At 40.1% G+C, this 25,384-nt stretch overlaps 1 protein-coding gene across 2 annotated transcripts in view; it reads left to right on the top strand.

The window, feature by feature from the left end:
* Positions 1-23,784, top strand: part of pde1cb (phosphodiesterase 1C, calmodulin-dependent b) — a 53,662-nt gene extending 29,878 nt beyond the window's left edge. For both annotated transcript variants that reach the window (XM_084120360.1, XM_084120361.1), the window contains exons 6-17: positions 1,618-1,734; positions 1,815-1,955; positions 9,603-9,703; positions 10,336-10,464; positions 11,670-11,771; positions 12,154-12,274; positions 16,680-16,761; positions 17,560-17,674; positions 18,299-18,465; positions 19,108-19,305; positions 19,776-19,832; positions 20,744-23,784. In XM_084120360.1, the coding sequence (XP_083976486.1) occupies positions 1,618-1,734; positions 1,815-1,955; positions 9,603-9,703; positions 10,336-10,464; positions 11,670-11,771; positions 12,154-12,274; positions 16,680-16,761; positions 17,560-17,674; positions 18,299-18,465; positions 19,108-19,305; positions 19,776-19,832; positions 20,744-20,760 (1,347 nt within the window). In that variant the 3' untranslated portion in view covers positions 20,761-23,784. The remainder of the gene's footprint in view (positions 1-1,617; positions 1,735-1,814; positions 1,956-9,602; positions 9,704-10,335; positions 10,465-11,669; positions 11,772-12,153; positions 12,275-16,679; positions 16,762-17,559; positions 17,675-18,298; positions 18,466-19,107; positions 19,306-19,775; positions 19,833-20,743) is intronic.
* The last annotated feature ends 1,600 nt before the right edge of the window (positions 23,785-25,384 follow it).

The raw sequence follows: 25,384 nt of genomic DNA, 5'->3' as shown, positions 1-25,384 counted from the left end.
AGCAGCCATTGTCCAATGGCTCTCCAACCATTACAACATGTTTTTTTCCAGAAATTAAACTTTTAAAACATGTAATTTTCACTTGTACCTTTTCACTTTTGAATTTGTTCACTAACAATGGCCAGTAGTAGATATACATGGATCACAGAAGAATTCAGTCATTTTTATCTCCCCAGCCAAGCACATTTCCACCATGTTTCAGTAGCATTCTGTGGTGGAATTAAAGTGAAAAAAAAAAAAAACATGGGTGTCGTCTTTCTCCTTTCGCTAGCATTCTGTCCTAAATGCACACAAATAATATTTTCACACTTTATGTCAAATTATTTGTCTACAGCTTGATTGGAAATGATGCACAAATATATACACTGCCTGGTCCAAAAAAATAAAGTCACTGTTTGGATTAAGGCAAATGCTTATGGATCATTATTGCAGAGATTATTTTGTTTCTAGCATGTTATATGTTTGGCAACAGTTCTTCTAACCCTAATTGATGGAGTGTGTAGCTTTTCAGTTTTTAATCAACCATGTAGGAAGACACATCATGGCCATATTCCAGGATGACAATGTCAAGATTCATCAGGATCAAACTGTGAAAGAACGGCTGTGAGGAGCATGAAGAATCATTTCCACACATTAATCAATCCTCTGAGTCCAGAGCTTAAATTCTTGAATGTCTTTGGGATGTGCTGGAGGAGACTTTACAGAGTGCTGGACTCTTGCATTGTCAACACAAAATCTTAACCAAAACTTGATGGACCTCTTGATGGAAAGAAATGTTTTGCTGTTATTTCCATCAAGAGCTGCATCAATTTTTGGTCAAAATATTGTATTTCACAATACAGTGTGAAAAAGCTACAGACTCCATCAATTAGGGTTAGAAGAAATGTTGCCAAACATATAACATGCTAGAAATATAAGAGCATAATTATGTCAAGTAGTGGCCAAAAGTTATGTTTTTTATGACCCTACAAGTTTGATTAAACAATCAAAATATGAGGAAATGTTTTTATACATTTTAAATATTTTAAATATGAAGGAAAAACAAAACACTAAACTTGTTTAAGGTATTTATCTGGCTTAACTGACTAAGCTACAGGTTTTATTTTACCATGCAAAAAGAAAAGAAAAAATCCCCAAAAGCTCACAGGCAAAAGCTTTTTGCCTGACTACAACATTCCACAAATAAAACAAGTGACTCCTAGCACAACTATGTAATATGATTATAAAATCGTTAACACATTTTTAATAATAAGATTAATAATAAGAATAATAAAGATTTTAAAAATAAGAATAATAAGTTTAAGATTAAAAGCCAGGGTCTGAGACAAGGGTAAAACAATAAGAAATGAACAAATATAAATGAAGTTATAATACAGCATTTCTAAAGGCAGTTTTAATGTAACAAAAAATAAAAGGTTGAAATGTAGGGACATGCAAATGCATAAAATTGTATTTTCTCTTAAAGGAACATTTCACATTGCATTCATTTTCTTAGTCAACGCACGAGAACCAATAGTGTTTAGCATCAAACCTGGCATGACGGAAGGAGCTAAGTTGAATATGCAGAGGGGAAGAGTGTCTGTGTGCTGAGTTTGTTTCTCTGCTTTTTCTCCTCAGAATGTGGATAAGTGGTCGTTTGATGTATTTGCTCTGAACGAGTCGAGTGGCGACCACTCACTCAAATTCATCTTCTATGAGCTCCTCACCCGATACGACCTCATCAGCCGCTTCAAGGTGAAAACAACTCTTGAAGAAGTGAGAGTAGAGGGCTGTAATGGTCTTTTTCAGAGTTATTAACACCGTATCTCTGACAGATCCCTGTATCAGCGCTGGTCTCATTTGTGGAGGCTCTGGAAGTGGGTTACAGCAAACATAAAAACCCCTACCACAATCTGATACACGCAGCCGACGTCACACAGACGGTACACTACCTGCTCCTGAAGACAGGGATGGTGGTAAGCTGAAACACACACAGATCACATCAGAGGTCCATGACTGAATGAATTAGGCCATTAGGGCAAGAGGTCAGGACAGCTCTATTATAATAATAATTATGGAAAAGACTCGAGCTCAGTGAAATAATCCATTAAATATGGCAGATGAAATTAGAGAAATGTTTTATTTATTTAATTATATATATCTTTTTACAGTTCTTGTTCCAGGGTATTGTTTTTTTTTTAGTATGGTATTACTGTTTTACTTTTTTATTATTGTTTTGAATTAGCTTTAATTTTTATATTTTAGTTTAAGTTTTAGTAATTGTGTTATGTACGCTTGTTTTTTTTTAATATATACATTTATAACTTTATATATTTTTTTTTAAGTTTGTGTCACGATCCGCTCAAGAAAGACAGCGAGGAGGATCCAAGTGCAGTTGAGGTGAGGTTTATTAAAAGGGTAATCCAAAGAATGGTCAAAACAGGCAGGGTTCAAAATCCAGTGAAGCAATCCAAAACAGTAAACAATAAACAGGCTCAGGGAACACGGGAAACCAAACGCGGTGTGACAACAACAACGATACACACAGGACATGGAACAAACAGGGCTTTAAATACAGGAACAAACTAGATGACAACGAGAGACAGCTGGAAACAGATAACAAACACCTGTGCAATCACACAGACTGGAATTGTGGGAAAGGTAGTTCCTGTGAATGACACCGTGGGGAAATGAGGACATCTAATGGATACCAGGGGAACACAACCAGACCCTGTGACATAACCCCCCCTCTACGGAGTGGCTCCCAGACACTCCAAGACCAGACACGGAACAAAACAAAAACTCAGGAGGGAGGTGGCAAGGTGGAGGATCAGGGGGAGGGACGGGGGGCCAGGTCCATGAAGGGAAACAGAAACAGGGGGTAACAGACTCAAAGGGAGCCAGGGTGACACAGACAGTACATTGGGGAAACAGTGCGAAGCAAACAGTTCATCCGGTGGCCGGGGCGAAGCGAACAGTCCCTCGGGCGGCCGGGGCGAAGCGAACAGTCCCTCGGGCGGCCGGGACGGAGACGACAGTCCCTCGGGCGGCCGGGACGGAGACGACAGTCCATTGGGCGGCCACGGCGGTGAAGACCCCTCGGGCGGCCACGGCGGTGAAGACCCCTCGGGCGGCCAGGGCGGTGAAGACCCCTCGGGCGGCCAGGGCGGTGAAGACCCCTCGGGCGGCCAGGGCGGAGAAGACCCCTCGGGCGGCCAGGGCGGAGAAGACCCCTCGGGCGGCCAGGGCGGAGAAGACCCCTCGGGCGGCCAGGGCGGAGAAGACCCCTCGGGCGGCCAGGGCGGAGAAGACCCCTCGGGCGGCCAGGGCGGAGAAGACCCCTCGGGCGGCCAGGGCGGACACTTTCCCTCGGGCGGCCAGGGCGGAGACTTTCCCTCGGGCGGCCAGGGCGGAGACATTCCCTCGGGCGGCCAGGGCGGAGACGACCCCTCGGGCGGCCAGGGCGGAGACGACCCCTCGGGCGGCCACGGTGGAGACGACCCCTCGGATGGTGGAACTGGCACCACCGGCTCAAGCACTGGAACTGGCACCACCGGCTCAAGCACTGGAACTGGCACCACCGGAACTGGCACTGGAACTGGCACCACCGGCTCGGGCACTGGAACTGGCACCACCGGCTCAAGCACTGGAACTGGCACCACCGGAACTGGCACTGGAACTCCCGGCTCGGGCACTGGAACTGGCACCAACGGCTCGGGCACTGGAACTGGCACCACCGGAACTGGCACTGGAACTGGCACCACCGGCTCGGGCACTGGAACTGGCACCACCGGCTCAAGCACTGGAACTGGCACCACCGGAACTGGCACTGGAACTCCCGGCTCGGGCACTGGAACTGGCACCACCGGCTCAGGTTCAGGAACAGACACAGGCTCCGGCTCAGGAACAGACACTGGCTCCGGCTCAGGAACAGACACTGGCTCCGGCTCAGGAACAGACACTGGCTCCGGCTCAGGAACAGACACTGGCTCCGGCTCAGGAACAGACACTGGCTCCGGCTCAGGAACAGACACTGGCTCCGGCTCAGGAACAGACACTGGCTCCGGCTCAGGAACAGACACTGGCTCCGGCTCAGGAACAGACACTGGCTCCGGCTCAGGAACAGACACTGGCTCCGGCTCAGGAACAGACACTTGCTCCGGCTCAGGAACAGACACTGGCTCCGGCTCAGGAACAGACACTGGCTCCGGCTCAGGAACAGACACTGGCTCCGGCTCAGGAACAGACACTGGCTCCGGCTCAGGAACAGACACTGGCTCCGGCTCAGGAACAGACACTGGCTCCGGCTCAGGAACAGACACTGGCTCCGGCTCAGGAACAGACACTGGCTCCGGCTCAGGAACAGACACCACCGGTCCAGGAACAGACACCACCGGCTCAAGTGTGTGCGTAGCCCACACACACCACATGGCTGTGGCCATAATGGCCAGTGTCGCGGTCACTGAGGGCTCAGGAATAGATGTCACCGGCTCTGGAACAGGAACAGACACAGACACAGGAACCGACACAGGAACCGACACAGGAACAGAGACTGGCTCCGACTCAGGAACAGACACTGGCTCCGGCCCAGAGACTGGAACAGACACCACTGGCTTAGGAACTGGAACAGACACAGACACAGGAACAGACACTGGCTCCGGCACAGGAACTGGCACCACCGGCTCAGGCACTGGAACTGGCACCACTGAAACTGAGACCACCGGCACTGGGACCACCGGCACTGGGACCACCGGCACTGGGACCACCGGCACTGGGACCACCGGAACAGTCTTGGAGGGAGTCTTCCTTCTCCTCCTCCGTTTAGGGACCACCAGACTCGGAATCACCGTACTCGGGACCACCGGACTCGGGCTGGGCAGCGGCGATGCATTCTCTCGGCTGGGCAGCGGCGATGCATTCTCTCGGCTGGGCAGCGGCGATGCATTCTCTCGGCTGGGCAGCGGCGATGCATTCTCTCGGCTGGGCAGCGGCGATGCATTCTCTCGGCTGGGCAGCGGCGATGCATTCTCTCGGCTGGGCAGCGGCGATGCATTCTCTCGGCTGGGCAGCGGCGATGCATTCTTTTGGCTGGGCAGCGGCGATGCATTCTCTCGGCTGGGCAGCGGCGATGCATTCTCTCGGCTGAGAAGCGGCGAATCATTCTCTCGGCTGGGCAGCGGCGATGCATTGTCTCGGCTGGGCAGCGGTGAAGCATTCTCACGGCCGGCAGACTTGCGTCTCCTATCCCCTCTCTGTCCACGACGGCGAGATGGGGGCTCCGACCCGTCCCTCAGCAACCCGAATTCGAAGAGGGGGCATGGTGGAGGGTATTGTTGGATTCCCTCTCGACCCACCATTCCTCTGCGAGCTCCCCGGGTCCCACGGAAAATGACCAGACGGGTACCCTCGAAACACTCTCTCCTCTCCCGCTCAGTGGAAGGAGGAGGGATATGAAACCCCAAATTGCTAGATCCATACATTGGTGTATCGTTCTGTCACGATCCGCTCAAGAAAGACAGCGAGGAGGATCCAAGTGCAGTTGAGGTGAGGTTTATTAAAAGGGTAATCCAAAGAATGGTCAAAACAGGCAGGGTTCAAAATCCAGTGAAGCAATCCAAAACAGTAAACAATAAACAGGCTCAGGGAACACGGGAAACCAAACGCGGTGTGACAACAACAACGATACACACAGGACATGGAACAAACAGGGCTTTAAATACAGGAACAAACTAGATGACAACGAGAGACAGCTGGAAACAGATAACAAACACCTGTGCAATCACACAGACTGGAATTGTGGGAAAGGTAGTTCCTGTGAATGACACCGTGGGGAAATGAGGACATCTAATGGATACCAGGGGAACACAACCAGACCCTGTGACAGTTTGTTGCCAAGCCAACATTTCTAAATTTCGGTTTTAATTAGAAAATCTTTGCATTTTTATTTTTTTTCAGCTTTATTTAAAGGGCAGGGTTCCCACGGGTCCTTGAAATCCTTGGAAGTTTGTGAATCTGAAAAAAAAATTCAAGGGCCTGGAAAGTTTTTGAAAATGAACATTCATAGATACAGGTCCTTGAAAGTTTTCTCAAAAAAAAAAATCCATATTAATCCATCTGGTTCGCTAATGTTTGCGCAACAATGTATCTTACAAAGTAACACGATGTAACCTTCCTCTCACTTGAAATGTGTCCCCACATTAAGTCCTTGAATTTGAGGGTATTGGACCTGGAAAGTCCTTGAAAGGTCCTTGAATTTGAAGTTAACCAAGGTGTGGGAACCCTGAAAGGGGTATTTCAATAACACTAGGTGACCTATACAGTAGAAAGGTGAAAACATTTTTGAAATCGGTGCTACATGACTAGAGAAACAGAGAAAAAAGGCAGTTGTCTTCCCTTTTGCCAAATAGGTAGAAAAACGTCAACACCCATAATGCACTGGGCACGTTGCCGTCCAAAGCCACTCCCACCAGTCTGCTACGGACTATGGACAGACTCCCACCAGTCTGCTATGGATACGCTTACCGGAGTCAAATACCACCTTGATTTAGTAGGAAATACTTCATAGCAAACTTGTAGTCATAATGGTGTTGCAAGAATTCAAAGAGTAAACGTTTAGCGGTAGTGAGGAACCTTCGGTTTTTCCAGTGAAGGATCCAGTGTGTTGTAGACAGAGGCTAAAGGCTGCAAAGCATCATAAATACAGAGAGAACCAAAATCCTCCATGTTTGTAGTTAACATTTCAAACACAGTGTTTTAGACCAAACAGAGAGGAAAAAACTGGGGAAAAAATGCCGTTCTGTCAGTTCCGCCCAACCCACCGAAGCTTACAAGAAGCTTACAAGCTGTCCATAGTGTTCCATCTTTACCATAATGCTGTTTAAAGAGTAGACAAAGTATGATACCATTTTCATTGATAAACCTACCATTTTAATAACCCTCTGTCGATCTGACTGTCTGTGGGCGGGGATTCAATAATGCAGAAGTACAATCTGTAGTTTTCACGAAAGCCCTGAAGCGTTTTGCTTTATCCGGTGGACTTTTGCTGACAAATAAACATGAATTTCGAGTAAACATTGTTCATTTACAGCTACTGAACATTGTAACAATACAAAACCGATTGAAAATCAGTGAAGTTACACTTTAATTGACTGAAAACTAAACTAACACTGCTCCGGGCTTGTGGAATCTGTTCCCTCGTGTTTACAGCGGCGAAAAGCAACGACATTACTATACCCTTCATTATCATCATGCTCTTGCGGCAAAGACTGGTTTGTTGATTATAATGATCTAATGTGGCGTTGTTCCACTCGCTCTCAATTCAGAAACGGTGTTAATCATCTTGATAATGTTTACGGTGACAACATGTCGAAGTCTGTGGGCACGAACTCAAGAGTAACTGCGCAGAAACCCAGCGGCGTAATCATTAATTCTGCTGACACGTTTGTGCCGCCGAACACACATACACACATCTTAAGCTTTTTAATGAACAATCATATCAGGCCTGTCATAAAGCAGCGGTTTTCTGAAGAGAATCCTCATGCGGTTTTCTCATACGAGGGTCATATACACAAATCTCTTTATCTTGCATCTGACTTGCTCACAGAGAGGCACGTCTCTCATCAGAATGCACTTCTGCAAGACAGATGCAGTGTGATGGTGTCATTTTGCACTCTGAACTGGAGTCTCTCTATTAAATGATTAAATATTAAGATGAAGTCCCGCGGGAAGGAGCGTGCAGCTGAGAGCTCAAGGTCCTTCAGAGATTGATTCAAGATTTATCTGTGTTGAAACGTCCGTTATTTTACTGCTGCTTTTGGCTATTTTAATTTTAAAGTGCCCATATTATATTTATTTATTTTTGGGGCTCTCCTAGAATACATTTACATGATTTAAAGGGATAGTTCACCTAAAAATGAATATTAGCCCATGATTTACTCACCCTCAAGTCATCCTAGGTGTATACGACATTCTTCTTTCAGACGAATACAATCAGAGTTATATTAAAAAATGTCCTGGTTCTTCCAAGCTTTATAATGGCAGTGAATGGCCATTTCTGTTTTGAAGTCCATAAAAGTATATTTTAAACAAAAAACAAAACATATATCAAACAAGAAAAAATGTAGGACGGGGCATGATTTTCTCTATCAGGAGTTGATTGGATGGTTGGGGTTTTTTTTATTTATTTTTATTTATTTTTTATAGTTGTGGTTTGTTATTGCAGTGATCTGAATGAGTGACAGTTTGTCCCGCCCTCGTCATCAGAGAAGAGAAGAAATGTCACTGTGAGAGGGAGGGGAAGTTATTTTGATGAAAGATTACAAGGGCACATAAATTAAAAAAATAATAATGATGTGCATGGATACATCATATATTGCAAATGCTGCAGTAATCCATAAAAAAATATGAATTGGCAATTTTGATTTCATGGTGAAAACTTAATCTAAAATGTTTCTTCTAAAGTTCACAGTCATAAAAATGCACTTGAAGTAGCAAATATAAATAAAGTAAAAATAGTACAAATACAGTACCGATCAGAAGTTTGGAAACATTACTATTTTTATAATGTTTTTGAAAGAGGATCACCAAGGCTGCATTTATTTGATGAAAAATACAGAGAAAAAACTGTAATATTGTGAAATATTTTAACATTTTTAAATAATGGTTTTCTATTTTAATATACTTTAATATATTATTTATTTCTGTGATTCAAAGCTGAATATTCAGCATCATTACTCCAGTCTTCAGTGTCACATGATCCTTCAGAAATCATTCTAATAGGCTGATTTGATACTCCGTTATTATCATTGGAAACAGTACTTGCTTAATATTTTTTTGGAACCTGTGATTATTTTTTTTTAGGATTCATTGATGAATAACAGCATTTATTAAAAATAGAAATCTTTACTATCACTTTTGATCAATTTAACACATCCTTGCTGAATAAAATAAGAAATAATTTATTTTTGAATTTCTTTCAAAACAAAGTTTTGAACTTTAGTGTATATTGTTACAAAATATTTCTATTTTAAGTAAATGCTGTTCTTTTTTTAGCTTTTTATTCATCAAAGAATCCTGAAAAAAGTGTCACAGGTTATAAAAAAAAAGATTAAACAGCAAAACTGTTTCCAATATTGATATCAGATTTCTGAAGGATCATGTGACACTGAAGACTGGAGTAATGGCTGATGAAAATTCAGCTTTGCATCACAAAAATAAATCATATATTAAAATAGAAAAGCATTATTTTAAATTAATATTTCACAATATTACTGTTTTTCTGTATTTTTGATCAAATCAATGAGCATAACAGACTTCTTTCAAAAACATAAAAAATAATATTTCCAAACTTTTGACTGGTATTGTATTTCTAAGGCAGTTGTAGTGTAACAAAAAAGAAAAGATTGAAATGTAGGGTCATAAAAATGCCCAAGATATTATGTTCTCTGAAAGGAATAGTTCACTCAAATCTAAGCACAGTTTGAGATGTTTACTAGGCATTTTTTTTAATCAGGAAAACATCTTGGAAGATGGTGATTTCAGCAGAGGTCTCTATTTGCTCTTTTCCATTAAGGAGAAATGAGATGTTAAAGAGCTCTCATGCGTGATGTTTCTCTCCTCTCCAGCACTGGATGACGGAGTTGGAGATTTTAGCGATGCTTTTCGCCGCTGCCGTCCACGACTACGAACACACCGGGACCACAAACAACTTCCACATCCAGACCAGGTAAAGCATGAGCGCTGGGTGAGTCATCCATCAGACTCTTACGCTAGAGTCACGAAACCTCAACACGAGCCGGCTGGATCAAACTAGCATGAACAACTAGCTTTCTGACCAAAACCTGACCTGGGACAAATGACAAGAATGGGGAAATGGGAATAAAAACACAGTTTTGATAAGGAGTGTTTTTTCTCCTGGTTTCCTTGTGTCAGTGAATTGGTTTGGGGGTTTATTTGTATGAAGTACTGTTGTAAAAAGTTTGGGGTTGATAAGACTAAATGAAATGTTTTTGAAAGAAGTCTCTTTCAATCTTGCGTTTATTTGACCAAAAATACAGTGAAACCGTAATATTGTGAATATATTATTACAATTTAAAATAACAGTTTTCTATGTGAATATGTTTATTTTTGTAACTTATTTCAGCATCATTACTCCAGTCTTCAGTGTCACATGATCCTTCAGAAATCACTCTAATATGCTGATTTGCTGCTCAAGAAACATTTCTGATTATTAGCAATGTTGAAACAGTTGTGCTGCTTCATATATTTGTGGAAACCATAATGAAAAACATTTTCAGGCTTCTTTGTTGAATAGAAAAGGGAAAACTGTGTGTATTGAGTTTGCACCCGTTCCTTCAGGTCGGACACAGCCATCCTGTACAACGACCGCTCTGTCCTGGAGAGTCATCACGTCAGCGCTGCGTATCGACTGCTTCAGGACGACGACGAGATGAACATCCTGTACAACCTCTCCAAAGATGACTGGAGGTACAGCACCATTTCACATCCATCATTCTGTACATTTTCATCGTTATCTCACTTCTTTTGTCTCCAGAGAACAGACAAACTGACAGTTTGACATCAATTTTCTGTAACTGCAATATCATGATATGTCTTAGTAACTGAGTGTTTCTTCAACTATTGATTTTGATTTGATTTTTATTAAAACTTGCATATTTCCAAATATATATATATATATATATATATATATATATATATATATATATATATATATATATATATATATACAGTGTTGTTACTAATTAGTTACATTAAGTACATCTTCAACAGTCTAATTAGATTACTGTACTAATTACTCTCTAAAAAGTATTGGATTACTTATTACTAATTACTTTCTAAATCCCATATCAACCTCAACCAGTCGAACAATACAAGGACAGACATGAAACTGCTCTTTTCATTCTTTCAAATAAACAATATACAATTGCATAAATTCTTGAAATGAGCAAAGTGTGTAAATGGAGAAGGTTACATTAAAAACATACATTTTAACATTAGATATACAATTTTGATGTTAAATCCACTATTATTTTATATAGATTTGTTCTATAGTTTATACAGTATTTAATGCAATTACAGTAATAATTACTTAGTAATTAATGTCTTATTACAGTAATAATTACTTAATAATTATAAATTATAATTATACATTTAATTATATAAATGTTTAGTTATTAATTACACCAACATTGTGTGTTTGTATATATGTATGTGTATTGCGCCATTATTTAACGATCAAAAAAGCCTGTCTTAAACCAGATGCTAATTGGTAGATTGCATCGGTCATTATAGAAATGATCCGGTTAAGTCTGTGTTCTTTAATTTACTATTGTTCTTTTAATCAGTAGATCACGCGCAGAACTTTCCACTCCCATCTGCGCTTTTTTGGGCTAATCTGCCTTCAGTAAATCTGGCCCAAAAAGTGCCAAAAGTGTTTTTTTTACTTTCTCACAAAGTGTTTTTTTTTTACATTCTCACTGTGCTATTTTAAACTAAACACAAGAAATAAAGAAAGTCTGAAGTCCTGTGAAGTTTTACAGCAAGACAGAGATGGAAATGATTTATTTCTCATTCAGAAAGAGAACGGTTATCCTCACACTTTGAAGCGGGACTGAACTTCTTTCTGCGGTGAGGAGATTCAGTGCTGGTGTTTTGTGTGCTTGTGTTTTTAGAGAGCTCAGGGCGCTCGTGGTCGAGATGGTTCTGGCCACTGACATGTCCTGCCACTTCCAGCAGGTCAAAGCCATGAAGAACTTCCTCCAGCAGCCCGAGGGGTGAGAAAGCAAGATGTTATTGGTTAGAGGTCGTTCTTTCATAGCAGTAGAGACTTTATTAAGATTGATGTTTCTAAAGATTCCTTAAGAGAAATAAAAAGAGACAAATGATACGGAGTAAAATATAGAGCTGTAAAATAAATGCAGATCAGATCATTTGGTTTTAGGAGAATTTGATGCAAAATGTTTGAGTTCTTATTAAGATCTTTTGATTAAAGACTTTCTTATTTTGGCAGTTAGCTGTGTTTTTAGGTATCTTCTTATTAATGAATTAATGGGGACACATCTGAAGAAGAAACATCTGAAAAGCAAAATTTGCTCTCCATTTAATCTTATTGCCACGTATCAGAACAAAAACGTTTGGTGTGTTTTCTTCACCCAGAATTGATAAACCCAAGGCTCTGTCTCTGCTGTTACACACGGCCGACATCAGTCATCCAGCCAAGAACTGGGATCTGCACCATCGCTGGACTACGTCACTGCTGGAGGAGTTTTTCCGACAGGTCTGACTCATGTTTCTTCTTCAGATCCGTTCGGCAGGTGTATGCGCTTGTACGCATGTGTGAGATGAAGCTAGAAAAATCTCATCTTGCACTGTGTATTTTAATCCTCTCTCGGTTTCGCTTCCTGTTCTCTTCTGATTGCCCTTTCATCCAATCACACGCAAGCCTGCGCCAGGGTTATCATAGGCTGCAGAAACGAGAGCATGTGGAGAAGTGTGTCATTTGAGATTGTTTACACCTGAACATAACCCTCTGAAACTAACTGGCTTTCACGGCCCTATCGAATGCAGGTCCCGAAATTAAACTTTGGCATGATCACGTGAACAGCACTGAGCTCATCTTTTAAACATCACAGTAATGTCATATACATGTATTGTATAATACAAAAATAATATGCAATATCATGATATGTCTTAGTAACTGAGTGTTTCTTCAACTATTGATTTTGATTAGATTTTTATTCAAACTTGCAGATATCCACTTTTTTTTTCCTTTTTGTTAAAATAAGGTCTCATTCATTAATTCATTCAAACTTAAAGCCAGACTCTAAAAAATAGATAGTATATGTATATATACAGCAGCAAAAATGTGTTGAAAATGCTTAAAGGAACACGCCGACTTTTTGGGACTTTAGCTTATTCACCGTGTCCCCCAGAGTTAGATAAGTCCATACATACCCTTCTCATCTCTGTGCGTGCCGTAACTCTGTCTGACGCACCCACCGCTAGCTTAGCTTAGCACAAAGACTGGAGGTAAATGGCTCCAGCTAGCATACTGCTCCCAATAAGTGACAAAATAACGCCAACATTTTCCTATTTACATGTGATTTGTATAGTCACAGCGTGTACAAATAACAAGGTCACATGAGACAGCCATCTTCTAACCGTATACATACTGGGAGCTATATTCTCAGAAGGCGAAGCACTAGGCTAGCAGTGGGGACGTCAGACAGAGTTACGGCACGCACGGAGATGAAAATGGTATGTATGTACTTATCTAACTCTGGGGGATACGGTGAATAAGCTAAAGTCCCAAAAAGTCGGCGTGTTCCTTTAAAGTGCCCCTATAATGCTTTTTCAGATATTCCCTTTCATGCAGTGTGTAATATAGCTGTTCTGCAAAGTTTTAAAGATCAAAGTGCAAAAAACTGCCAAGATGAGTCGTCAGTAATTCCAGTCCATGGTCTTCATTGGCTGCCTGTGAACAACGTCTACTTTGATCCTCAAACACTGTAGTTGTAGCTGAGACCGGAAGAGTTTGGTTCATGTTGTCGACATGTCGATGAGACTCTGTTTCAGCACTGCAAATCCACTTTGCATGCACTCCCAAAGGATGAGGAATTGATCCGTTAAAACCGACGTCATCATTACTGTTCGTGTCACTGTTTGTGTACCCCATACGCCAGCTAACCAATGAGAATGCGGGAGAATGATGACGATACATAACAACAGACGTAGAGACCAAAGCTGTTGTGGATGCGCTCACCTGAAACCCTCCGCAACTGGCAGATTTGAAGAAAATTATCATCGTTTGGCAAATAAATAAACGATGGACAGTTACATACATGTTACATTTTATCACGTAAGCTTTATGGTACACATCAAACAAGGGAATTTCTAGTAATCTATAGTGTTAATATTAAATAGCGAGTCCACAAATGGCTTGGGTGTGCAGAGCATTCGCAGCTTATATGGACTGCACTTGCCCCTGATACATATTATATATAATTATCGACTGTCAAAATAGGCCCAATGCACTAATGGACTCTGTCTGTCTCTTTTGCTTTGTAAAGTGAACAATGGAAGGGAGTTGCTTTCTCTGTATTACCTCCCGATCTTACCCGTCATGTGTCTGTTTATCTGCTACTAAAGGGACTGTTATAAAGCACATTCACAGCTCTATTCTCCATAGAGTGGGCTTCATAAATATGCTTTGATTGATTGACAGATTAGAGGATGGGAGCTATTCCTGTGTGTGAGCTATTCGTGTGTGCGTTTGTTTGTGTGAGTGTTTGTCTAGTATTGTTCCAGCAGCTGTACACACCAGGAGGCAGATCAATCATAACAGGCTGAACATAAAAGCTTGACAGTTTATTTTAGTCTGCCTTCAAATAATGTTTACGAATATTTAGTATATGAAAAAAATCTTTCTGAACCAGACCCAGAGCTGCAACTCTCCACCGCATCATTTCATAAGCATTTATCTGGATTCAGACAGGCTAGTATCAGGCCACAGACTGCTGACAGTGCTTATATTGAGTACGGTTATGGTGGCTCAGACTCAGAAACATTGTGCAGAAACATTTCATTTAACTCCCATTTCAAGATGAATGAGGCTGTAGGGCTTTACATGGCACTTTCCACAAATTTGCTACACTTTGGCAGTACTTTATAAGTATCAGAGCTTCAGAGGCTCAAATGACAGGTTCTTTATTGGAAGAACAGTTGATTTATTAGTTAACAAAATAGATTTTGCTAGTTAAATCTGGAGCAAATAAGTTAGGTTTTTGAACTGTATTTATGTCTTAATTTTTAGTAACAAACCTTGAAATCCCCGATAGAAAATAAAACCACTCATACAATATTTAGTTTGATAATCTGCCCTTTTTAATGGAAGACGTCAAGCTTTACACTGTAAGTTGTCGAGTTGATTTATCCACGTTTTACAGTTTTTCTCAGTCGCTTTGGTGCATTTCTCACATCACTATTTACATTTGCACAACAGTTAATGCAGTTCTCAAAACAATTAGTACAAACTGCAACACATAGTTGATAACCTGCAAAAGCGTGTCACTTGCTCAAAATGGATAGCTCATTCCTCAAAAGCAAGTATTCATGTCAATGAAAGTGTCAGTGTCATCAATATGAAAAGTCCTGACACCATCGTTTATGAACAAGATAGTCAAATGGCTTTGTCATGTTTTCATTATGACAGTTTACTCTGTAAATGTTTTCCAATGCAAAAAAGTCAGATCTGACACTGCCTGAAAATGCTCAAGACAGCACTATATACTATTTGCACAGCCATTTGAAAAATACAGTAAAGTTACACATTACTGTATTTAGTGAGGTAACTGAGTACAAGACACTGAATATATGTATGTTTCACATTTTTACTGCATATGCTCTTTGCAATTCTAAATTTGTTCACAGCATTGTGCAGAAGAAAAAATACACCCTTTACAACAAACATAAACTCCCTTTCACTGTAAAAAATTTCTAACCTCGCCAAGTCAAAATTTTCTAGTGACTAGTCACATCTAAATGTTTACAGTAAATTGGCCCAAGTGCAATTCTTGTTGCAATAGTCTGTTACAGTAACATTGGCTCAATGAGAAATAATACGTCAGACTAATTGAAAAATTTAGATGTTATCAGTCACTAGAAATTTTTGAATTTCGTTTTTTTTACAGTGTTGGGTAGAGCTGTGCACAACTGTAAACAATATTGCAGTACATATTGGAACTGAACATGCAACATACATAGTACTGTAATCATTCATGCACATCCAGATGTTCCTCTGTCTGGCCACATAATTTCATCTACATCACAGCGAATATCATCTCTTGCAATCAGAAAAAGAGAAACGGTCTTGCTTTTTTGACAGGTTTTGACAATTAGTTCAACATTTTTGTATGTAATGACTCAAGCAATGAAATGAGGACTATTAGTTTTATATGGAATGACTATTCAGAATTCACAAGTATAGTTAATTTTGACTGACATGACATAAGCGTATGATAATGTTATAAAACAGCAGAGAGTTGTATGAAAGCAATAGATGCATGTCCAAAAGCATTTGCAATTTGTTGGAAGGAATGAGAAACTGCTACTATGATGTGCACAAATGACTAAATGTTGTGGAGGTTGAACTAACTGTTGTGCAAATGTAAATAGTGATGTGAGAAATGCACCAAAGCGACTGAGAAAAACTGTAATATGCCTCTGGTCTTTAAGCTTATTAGATGAATGACGAGGCTTTTTAGGTCAGGTATCATCTGCGATCTCTGACCCAGTTCGTTCGCTGGATTCCATAGCTGTGATACGCTGTGTTTTACAGCAACTGGGAAATTGTCAGTGCAGAATCACACAGAATAACTGCTTAGAAATAGCATTGTTTTTTTTGGAGAAACAGGTATGTGAACTAAATATCTGAAACATATTATGGTATTTTTATGCTTTAGTTTAATAAATAAATAAATACAGCACCTTTAAACTATTTGTTGACAAGAAATAATTATCCGTTTGAGGCCCTATTTTGTACAGTTTGTTTGTGGAAAGTGCCACATATTTCATACCTGTGTTGGTTAATAATTGTGCTATATATTTGAAAATGTCCCCCTGATACGATACTGTGTAATGTATGAGTGTAGCAGTGCAGTTGAGTGATGTGTTTGTGTTTGCAGGGTGATAAGGAGGCAGAGCTTGGTCTACCTTTCTCACCTCTGTGTGACCGTAAGTCCACTATGGTGGCCCAATCCCAGATCGGTGAGTGACACAAACACACACGAAGACACTAATGCTCACAATTAAATCTCAGTACTGCAATTGCAAATGTATTAATAATTACGCTAAATTGCAAATACAGGTGAAACTCGAAAAATTTGAATATCGTGCAAAAGTTCATTTATTTCAGTAATTCAACTTAAAAGGTAAAACAAATATATTATATAGACTCATTACATGCAAAGTGAGATATTTCAAGCCTTTATTTTGTTATAATTTTTATGATTATGGCTTACAGCTTATGAAACCCCCAAATTCCAAATTAGAATATTGTGAAAAGGTTTTCATAAGGCTTATGAAGGCTTGAAATATCTCACTTTGCATGTAATGAGTCTATATATTAGTTTAACCTTTTAAGTTGAATTACTGAAATAAATGAACTTTTGCACGATATTAAAATTTTTCGAGTTTCACCTCTACTCGTATTAAGCTGGAAAAGGGGGAGAAAATACATATTTCAGCTTTAAACTTACCATAGTATAGCTGAAACACATGGCTATTTTTATTTGAATATCTTTTTTAAAAATGAACCATTTATTCGTTTTATTGACTGTCATATGTTGGCACAAATGCTTGCAATTAAATGTAAATATCGCAAAACTATGAATTACGCTAAACTGCAATACTCATATTAAGCTTGAATAGGGAAAAAATGACACCTTTCAGCTTTAAACTTACAATGGCTATTTTTGAAGATCATGCATATGAGGATCATTCATTCAAACACTTTCTTTAAATATCATGCTCAAAAATAATAAATTTCTTTGTCATTTTCTGTAGGCTTCATTGATTTTATCGTTGTTCCCACGTTTACGGTTCTGACGGACATGACCGAGAAGATCGTCACGCCGCTCATTGAAGAGGCCACGAGTTCAGGCCTGGCTGGATTTCGCAGGTCAGAGTCTGGAAGTCTGCTTCTGCAGTACAGCAATAGAGATAACGAATGAATGCTCATTAAGACAAACTAGTCAAATTACTGCTCCGGCCGCAATAATAGCTTTCCTTAGTATCGGAACCCAATTCACTGGTTCTATTGCAATCATTACTGCAAATCCAATTCAGTCCCGATCAGATACCTCGTTTAGAAAAAGAGTGAATGTTAGTAAGTGCACTGCTGTTTCTGACCTTTTTAATTCAGTTTAAAGTGATCCATCAGTTCAGACAGCTCTCACTCCACTCTAACACAATTTAAGTTTGAAAGTTTCTTTGGGCTCTCTAAGTAGGAGTTGAATGTCCACTGCTGACTAAGCTTAAGAGCACATACTTTCTTTGCGTAACAAATTGCATCTTCTGCATATAAAGGACTGAATTATATCCCTTCCCTTAGAATGTATGGTAAACTAAAACAGACCGGAGGTTCATAGAAAGGACACAAAGCAGCAGCAGCATAATAATGATCAACAGAGCAGGACATTTAGGTAGATATGGGGATGTTACAGAAGCTTAGTGGATGTGATTACTGCCGATGTACATGCAATATTGTGATTTATGACGAGTCCTATCCCGTCATCTCAACCAGTATTTCTGCCGGAGATTCGAAGAGGAGCAGTGTGAACAGCTCTGGATCTGATGGAAGCGGATCGCTGAATTGCTCGCTGCTCACTGTGGACCTGAAGAACTTCAAGGCCATCTGGAACGAGGAGGTTTCTCTGAACAGAGAGCGGTGGAAGACGCAGGCGGATAAAGGTGCGAGCAGATTCATCCCTGTGAGAATGCATATGTTTGAGAACTGTATCTGGGACGTCACGCAGAATAAATCATCCTCAAACAGGACGGTTTGCACACTGGAACTCAATAGCAGGACACATTTAGGAAAGACATTCAAATCGAATTTAAATAAATGCTGTTCTTTTGAACTTTCTATTCATCAGAGAATCCTGAAAAAAAAATCTATCACGGTTTCCGCAATAATATGAATCAGCACAACTGTTATAATTATAATAAATGTTTCTTGAATAGCAAATCAGCATTAGAAAGATTTCTGAAGGATCATGTGACACTGAAGACTGAAGTAATGATGCTGAAAAATCAGCTTTGCATCACAGGAATAAATTATTATTTTTAATAAATTCAAATAGTAAACAGTTATTTTTGTTTGTAATGTTTCTGTTAATACTTTTTTATCAAATAAATGGTGCCTTGGTGAGCATAAGTGACTTCTTTCAAAAACATTAAAAAATCTCACCATCCGAGTTTGAAACCTTCAAATGGGAATATTAGTACTGAATTGGTACATCCAAACTTTTGTAGCATTTTGCACATTTCATGCATTCTGACTCTGAGTAAGTGAATAGTGAATAATGTGCCTCTCACTGTGTCTCATACCAGAGAGAGAGGAGAAGGCCAAACGAGAGCTGGAGGAACAGCAGGAGGCAACCGCGGAAAACAGAGACCCGGAGCTGGCGGGACCAAAGAAAGACAGGGTGGGAGAGGACAACCCGGAGCCAGGGGGGGGGGACGGACCCCCGGAAGAAAGTCCCCATGACCACTCACAAAAAGAAGGGGAACATCGGAAATTACAGAACGGTATTGTGATCAAATGAAATGACTGTTACTGTCAGCTCAGTTAATGTTGCTCAATTTCAAGATGCATCACTGACTGCCCTCTGGTGGATAATAATCAGAGTGATAAGAGTAACTAACACTGTGTGTGTGTGTAGTGGAGAATTCCTTCCCACTGCATACTGTGTGCATTATGTACTTGATACTGCATGCTATTCAAAACCATAGTTTGTCACATAACCGCATTAGATTTTTTTAAGTGATATCCATTTATCACCTGGGAAATACATTTTATTTGATCAAATCTATTTATCTATCTGTCTATCTGTCTATCTATCTATCTGTCTGTCTGTCTGTCTGTCTGTCTGTCTGTCTGTCTGTCTGTCTGTCTGTCTGTCTGTCTGTCTGTCTATCTATCTATCTATCGCTGTCCGATCACATTTTGTCTTTTGTCTGTTCCGCTGAATGTGTGCTCATCTGACGTCTGTGAACAGGAGAAGTGTCTGAAGAGGCAGAGTCGCCAGCAGATGAAGATAAGAGAACACTCAGTGGTAAACATGCATGTTTGTTCTGTATTCTGTCCGAATGTGCTTTTGATGTCACTGTAGGTAGTTACAGAATGTATTAATATCTGAATGTCATTGCATCATATAATAAAATATCAGACCGGGTGGCATTGTTTAAAAGAAAGGTGCACCTGTGGTGTCTCTGCTAGGACACCTGTGTGAACTTCACCAAAAAAATCCCCAAAACACCAGTTACTTAAAAGACTTTGAGACAGAAAAACGCAGACACTTAATCTGATATTTCATGCGGTGACATTCAGGTTTTTAACTTTAGTGTGACTGAAGTTACCGTATCACTTTTATTTTCGATGGTCCACTTTAGACATTCTACTAACTATAAGTAACTTTGCAACTACGTGAGGAATGTTGGTAACCAAACGGTTTTGGTCTGTAAATATATCTAAATACCAATTCAGATGCAGATTCTGAAAAAAATCATGGCTATTGTAGCCTAAAAATTAAAGCGCAATAAATTCTATGTTGAATAAAATAAAATAAAATATTTCTTTCTATAAAAATACATGACATTTGCAATGTCTATTTGATGCTTTTCTCATTTAACACAATAATGACTTTTAAATTTTGAACTCTGTACATGTCAACTAACTCTCATTACAGTATTAGTAGACTGTCTGCTTAAATCTGCTAACTCTTTATTTTAACTGTCCCCCAACAGACAGTAACTTTGCAACCAACTTATTCTACCTACCTGAACCCTAACCTAATAGTCTACTAATACTCTAACATGTAGTTGCAAAGTCACTTATAGTTAGTAGAATATCTAAAGGTGACCACCGAAATAAAGTGTAACCAAAGTACCTATTAACAGTTTTTTGCTGTTCTCATGTCTGAGGCTGTTTTTCCTGATATCAGTTTCTTCACTCTGATTCGAGCAGAACCTGCGAATGCCTAGAGTGATTTCCAGTGGCGTCTTGCGGTCCGACATCAGACACAGAAGCGGCGAACTTCCCCTCGGTTCTGAAGGTCCACGGCGCCCTCTAGAGGACACAGCTAATGCTTACATCACTTTGTGTTCGGCCTCTATCCCCTCCAAAGCCTTTGCTGCAGTTATCTCCAGACTTTCATAAGACTGATTCCTCTGAACGATGAAGAATGTCACAGGCGAGGGACAACAGCTGCTTTTGTCTGGTCTGTTTCATTAACTGAAGCAGATCTCATTTCCCTCCCAAACCTTTAGAGAGCAATGAGTTCATCCGCTAAGAAAAAAGCATGCAAGAGCTGAAACAATGCCATTATACAGTACACACAAATTCTTGTTAAAATCATTTGTAATTGCACACACAAATGCTTTTTATGTCTTTCTGCATTTGCAGTCGGATGACTTGCCACGTGTCTATGATTTATATCTAAATACTATATGCTATATAATATATAATATGCGGCCTGCGTTAAACTGTAAATAACTAATCTTAGCAGTTGCACCCGTGATCAATATTCACCCAGATCTGCTTTTGCGGCAACATGACATTGTGTTCAGTTATTTTAAACACGCTTTACTCAACATGGACTGATTTTTATTTCAGCAAACGTGCTCTGATGCAATGTCTGCCTCCGACTCACGTTTGTTGGCAATGCCTCATCAGCTAATAGAGGTTGCGTATATGAAACCCTGAATGTGCATATGTATTATTATTGTAAATGACTGTCTGCATTTAGATCAGAGCTTTTATAACTGAGAAAAGCCGTACGAAGTGGCAGTATTTCTTATTGGAGCACGTCTGTGGAGTAGAAAACGCCGGATTCAACCTAAGATTTTTCCTTCTCTCGCTTACCTTCAGATGCCTTTCTTCATGTAGTCTTTCTGAAAGCGAACCGAACGCAAACGTCTTCTACGACTAGCAGTCACCATAGACGATGTAAGTCTTATAACTGAACGTAGTAGTGTGTTAGTCATAACCATATCACTGTGCTCGCTCTGCAATACCTAGATATTTGCCGTACGTCATTTTTACTGATGTCCTGAGGTTTTTGTGACAAGCGTTTCTCTGTCCTTTGAGCAGGTAATCTAAAAAAGAAAGAAGAAAAAACATGTCCTTAACATTTCAGCCCAAAATCAAAAGAAAGAAAATAGGAAATTACATTTTGCATGATTAAAACAAACCCATTTTTAGGACCGTTATTTTTTTTGAGGGCCTTTTAACATGATTTTCATGGCAATATAAGCACATTTCCCTAATTTCTTCTCATGAACATATCCAGACGTTTTACTTTTGAGTTTTTGTAATTCATGTTAATCTTAAAGACGCTCTAACAAATACACTACCATGCAGAAAAAAATATTTTTTAACATTCTCAACAAGTCTCATGTTGTTCACCAAGGCTGCACTTATTTGATCAAAAATAGGCCTACAGTAAAACTGTAATATGGTGAAATATTATTACAATTTAAAATATCTCTTTTCTATTTTCATATTTTTTAGAATGTAATTTATTCCTATGATGGAAAAGCTTCATTACTCCAGAATTCAGTCACATGATCCATCAGAAATCATTCTAAAGGCATTATATTTATCATCCTTGGTGTGAACGGGCCTTAATATGCTGGTTTGCTGCTCAAGAAACATTTCTGATTATTATCAATGTTGAAAACGGTTGCTTAATATTTTGTGGAAACCGTGATACAATTTTTTTTCAGGATTCTTGGATGAACAGAAAGTTCAAAACAACAACATTTATTTGAAATAAAAAATATTTTGTAACATTAAAATTTTTATTTTTGATCAATTTAATGCATCCTTGCTGAATAAAAGTATTATTTTAAATATCTAATTAACCCTAAACTTTTACATGGTAGTGTTGGCCTATCATTACTGTATAAATACATTTGCAATTTAAATAATATATCATTGTTGTGTTTAATATTCCAGTAATAATGAAATTTGGTGTTTTTATTTTAGTTTTGCTTTAAGGCAATCCAAATTAGTTAACATAAATGTCATAAACATAAAATATGCATTTTTATTATTCAAAAATAACTGCTGAAATATTTGTTTTTAATTCAATATAATTTATTTTACTTTTGATTTCAGGGTTAAATGTGACTTGGACATGTGATTGACAGGTTTTGTGAAGTTTATTCATTATGAAGTTCAGCATTCAGGAACTGCTTTGTTAATTGGAACATTTAACTGTTATTTTCTCCTATTTGTTTCATCTGTTGTTGTAAATATGGTTTCTCTGACCTGAGACAGGATAAACGCGTACATTCACAGCGACTCTGGCATGTTCTGAGGGTGTGAGGTGAGAAAAGTTGAACTTCTGAATTGTTTTTATTTATACAAAGCCTGTAAAACGATTCTTCCTTACTGTATCTAATATGTATATTATTTACCGAGTTATTGGTGTAAAAGTTTGTTTTTCTCTCTTCCCAATATCTTTACTCAGCAGAATGAATATCATTGTTATTTGCCCTGACAAAATGAGAGCAGATAATGGATATGAATTTCCTGAAATGAAGCAAATTACCACTTTATTGCATGGGTTACATGATTCAGTTTGCCTTCTTGTGGTTTACTGCAAATCTTCCTGTAGATTCAGACTATTACTAGTTTTGGTTTCAGATCATGGGGCAGATGAATGTGATGGCATGTGCTAAAATTATGCTAGTGTGTGAGTGTTTGTGTGTGTGTGTGTGTGTGTGCGCGCGTGTGTGTGAGCGAGCTGATCATGTCCAATTTGTAAAAGTTGACACTGTGATCTTTAGTGTCTATCCGTCTCCATGATGTCTGTTTTTGAGCAGGACGCAGAGAAAGAGAAAAACATCTGTGTCTGCACATGCGTGATTCACAATAAACATCAACTTAAAGGGCTCAGAACAAACGTGCTGCTGTTTTTGGGACTAAAGTGTGTGTGTGATTGATGAGTTAAAGGTATAGTCCACCCATAAATAAAATGTATTATCATTTATTCACCCTCATTTAGTTTCCAAACCCATATGATTTTCTTTTGTGAATCACAAAAGGCAAGATATTCAGTGAACAACTTTATTTTTGGTATAGTTTATTTTGGGGCTTCAGATATGGTTGTGGACATTGAGGGACCTTGAAGTCAAAAATGTTCAGATCCACTGCTGTAGAATTCAGAAACCCTTGTTATTAGCGACACCGGTGGTCGTTAAATGAACTGCAGCCAGCAAATTCTCGTGCTCGCACTCACAACTTGCATTTAAATGAATATGTAAATGTGCAGCGCTTTCCTCTCAATAGCGAGAAAACAACAACAATGACAGCAGTGAGAAAACAACAGTTAAGAAAGCATCTGATCATCATCATAGTGATGTGGATATGTTTGCACGAGCTTTGCAATTCACCGGCATCATGTCACAGATGAGGTAATTAAAATTAGTTATGAGACTTTAATTATAAAGTATATTTGAGACTAGAGATATCGATCTGGCTATGTTTAATATACTTTGTAGTATACTATACTTTGAATTAATCCATTTTCTTTGCATGACACATTGACATTACAGTACAGAATGGCTCTTTCAGCATTATCCTGAACAACATTGTATAAGCATTCGTTTTCTTTTGAGTGAACTTGCGCTGCATCGACGATGCTTTGAGAACGCATCTGCGTGATTGCGTCTGAAGTACATGTGTCAAGTACTAGTCCAATGGCGAGACGGAACGTCATGGGCGGGTGATGTCACGACTAGGAAAGTATAAAATCACATCCGGAAAAAAACGGAGTTAGCTTCTGTGCCTCAGCAAGTGCTCTGTGTCATATACACGTCAGTATACTGTGCCCACGCCACTTCATTGCCCTCAGGAGGCCGTTCTGCCAACCCCGCCACCCTCTGTGCCTCGGGGCGCAACGGTTTCCAGCGAGCTCATGACTCAAGAAGACATTACGTCAGGCTTGCGCCCTCTGAGGAGGGTCATAGAGAAGTCAAATCAGTTGCTTTCTACATCCGCGTCCACTATGCAAACTGGCGCAACAGATCCTCCTGTGATCCGTTGGGAAGATGCTCTCCCTGAGAGCAGTGTATATCTCGGGGTACCAAAATATAGGAGCAGACATTCTGTTGAGACGGGCTGAGGCCAGGGGAATGGAGACTTCACCCCGAGGTGGTGAAGCATATATGAGAGGTTTACGGCCAAGCGGAAGTGGATCTGTTTGCGTCTCAGGATACGACACACTGTCCACTTTGGTTCTCCTCATACATCCAGCCTCCCTGGGGATGCTGTGGCGCAGACATGGCCGAGGCTTCGGCTGTACGCTTTTCCCCCGATTTCTCTGCTCCCAGGAGTTCTGGAGAAGGACCACCGGGACAGAGTGAGTCTACTGCTAGTAGCGCCTTACTGGCCGAGCCGAATGAAGTTCTCGGACCTGGTGTCCCTCCTCAACGGCTCTCCCTTGGAGATTCCGGTCAGGAGGGATCTTCTGTCTCCCTCTCGCCACTGGACTAGTTGACACACGTGCTTCAAACGCAATCACGCAGAAGCGTTCCCGCAGCGTCTCATGCCCTTCTCAAGGAACTATGGTTACAGTCGTAACCTGGGACATTTTTATGT

This window comes from Abramis brama (assembly GCF_963993115.1).
Source record: "Abramis brama genome assembly, chromosome: 7".
NCBI classification, from domain to species: Eukaryota; Metazoa; Chordata; class Actinopteri; order Cypriniformes; family Leuciscidae; genus Abramis; species Abramis brama.
The sequence above is the reverse complement of the archived record's forward strand: the minus strand, read 5'-3'. Positions and strand labels throughout refer to the sequence as shown.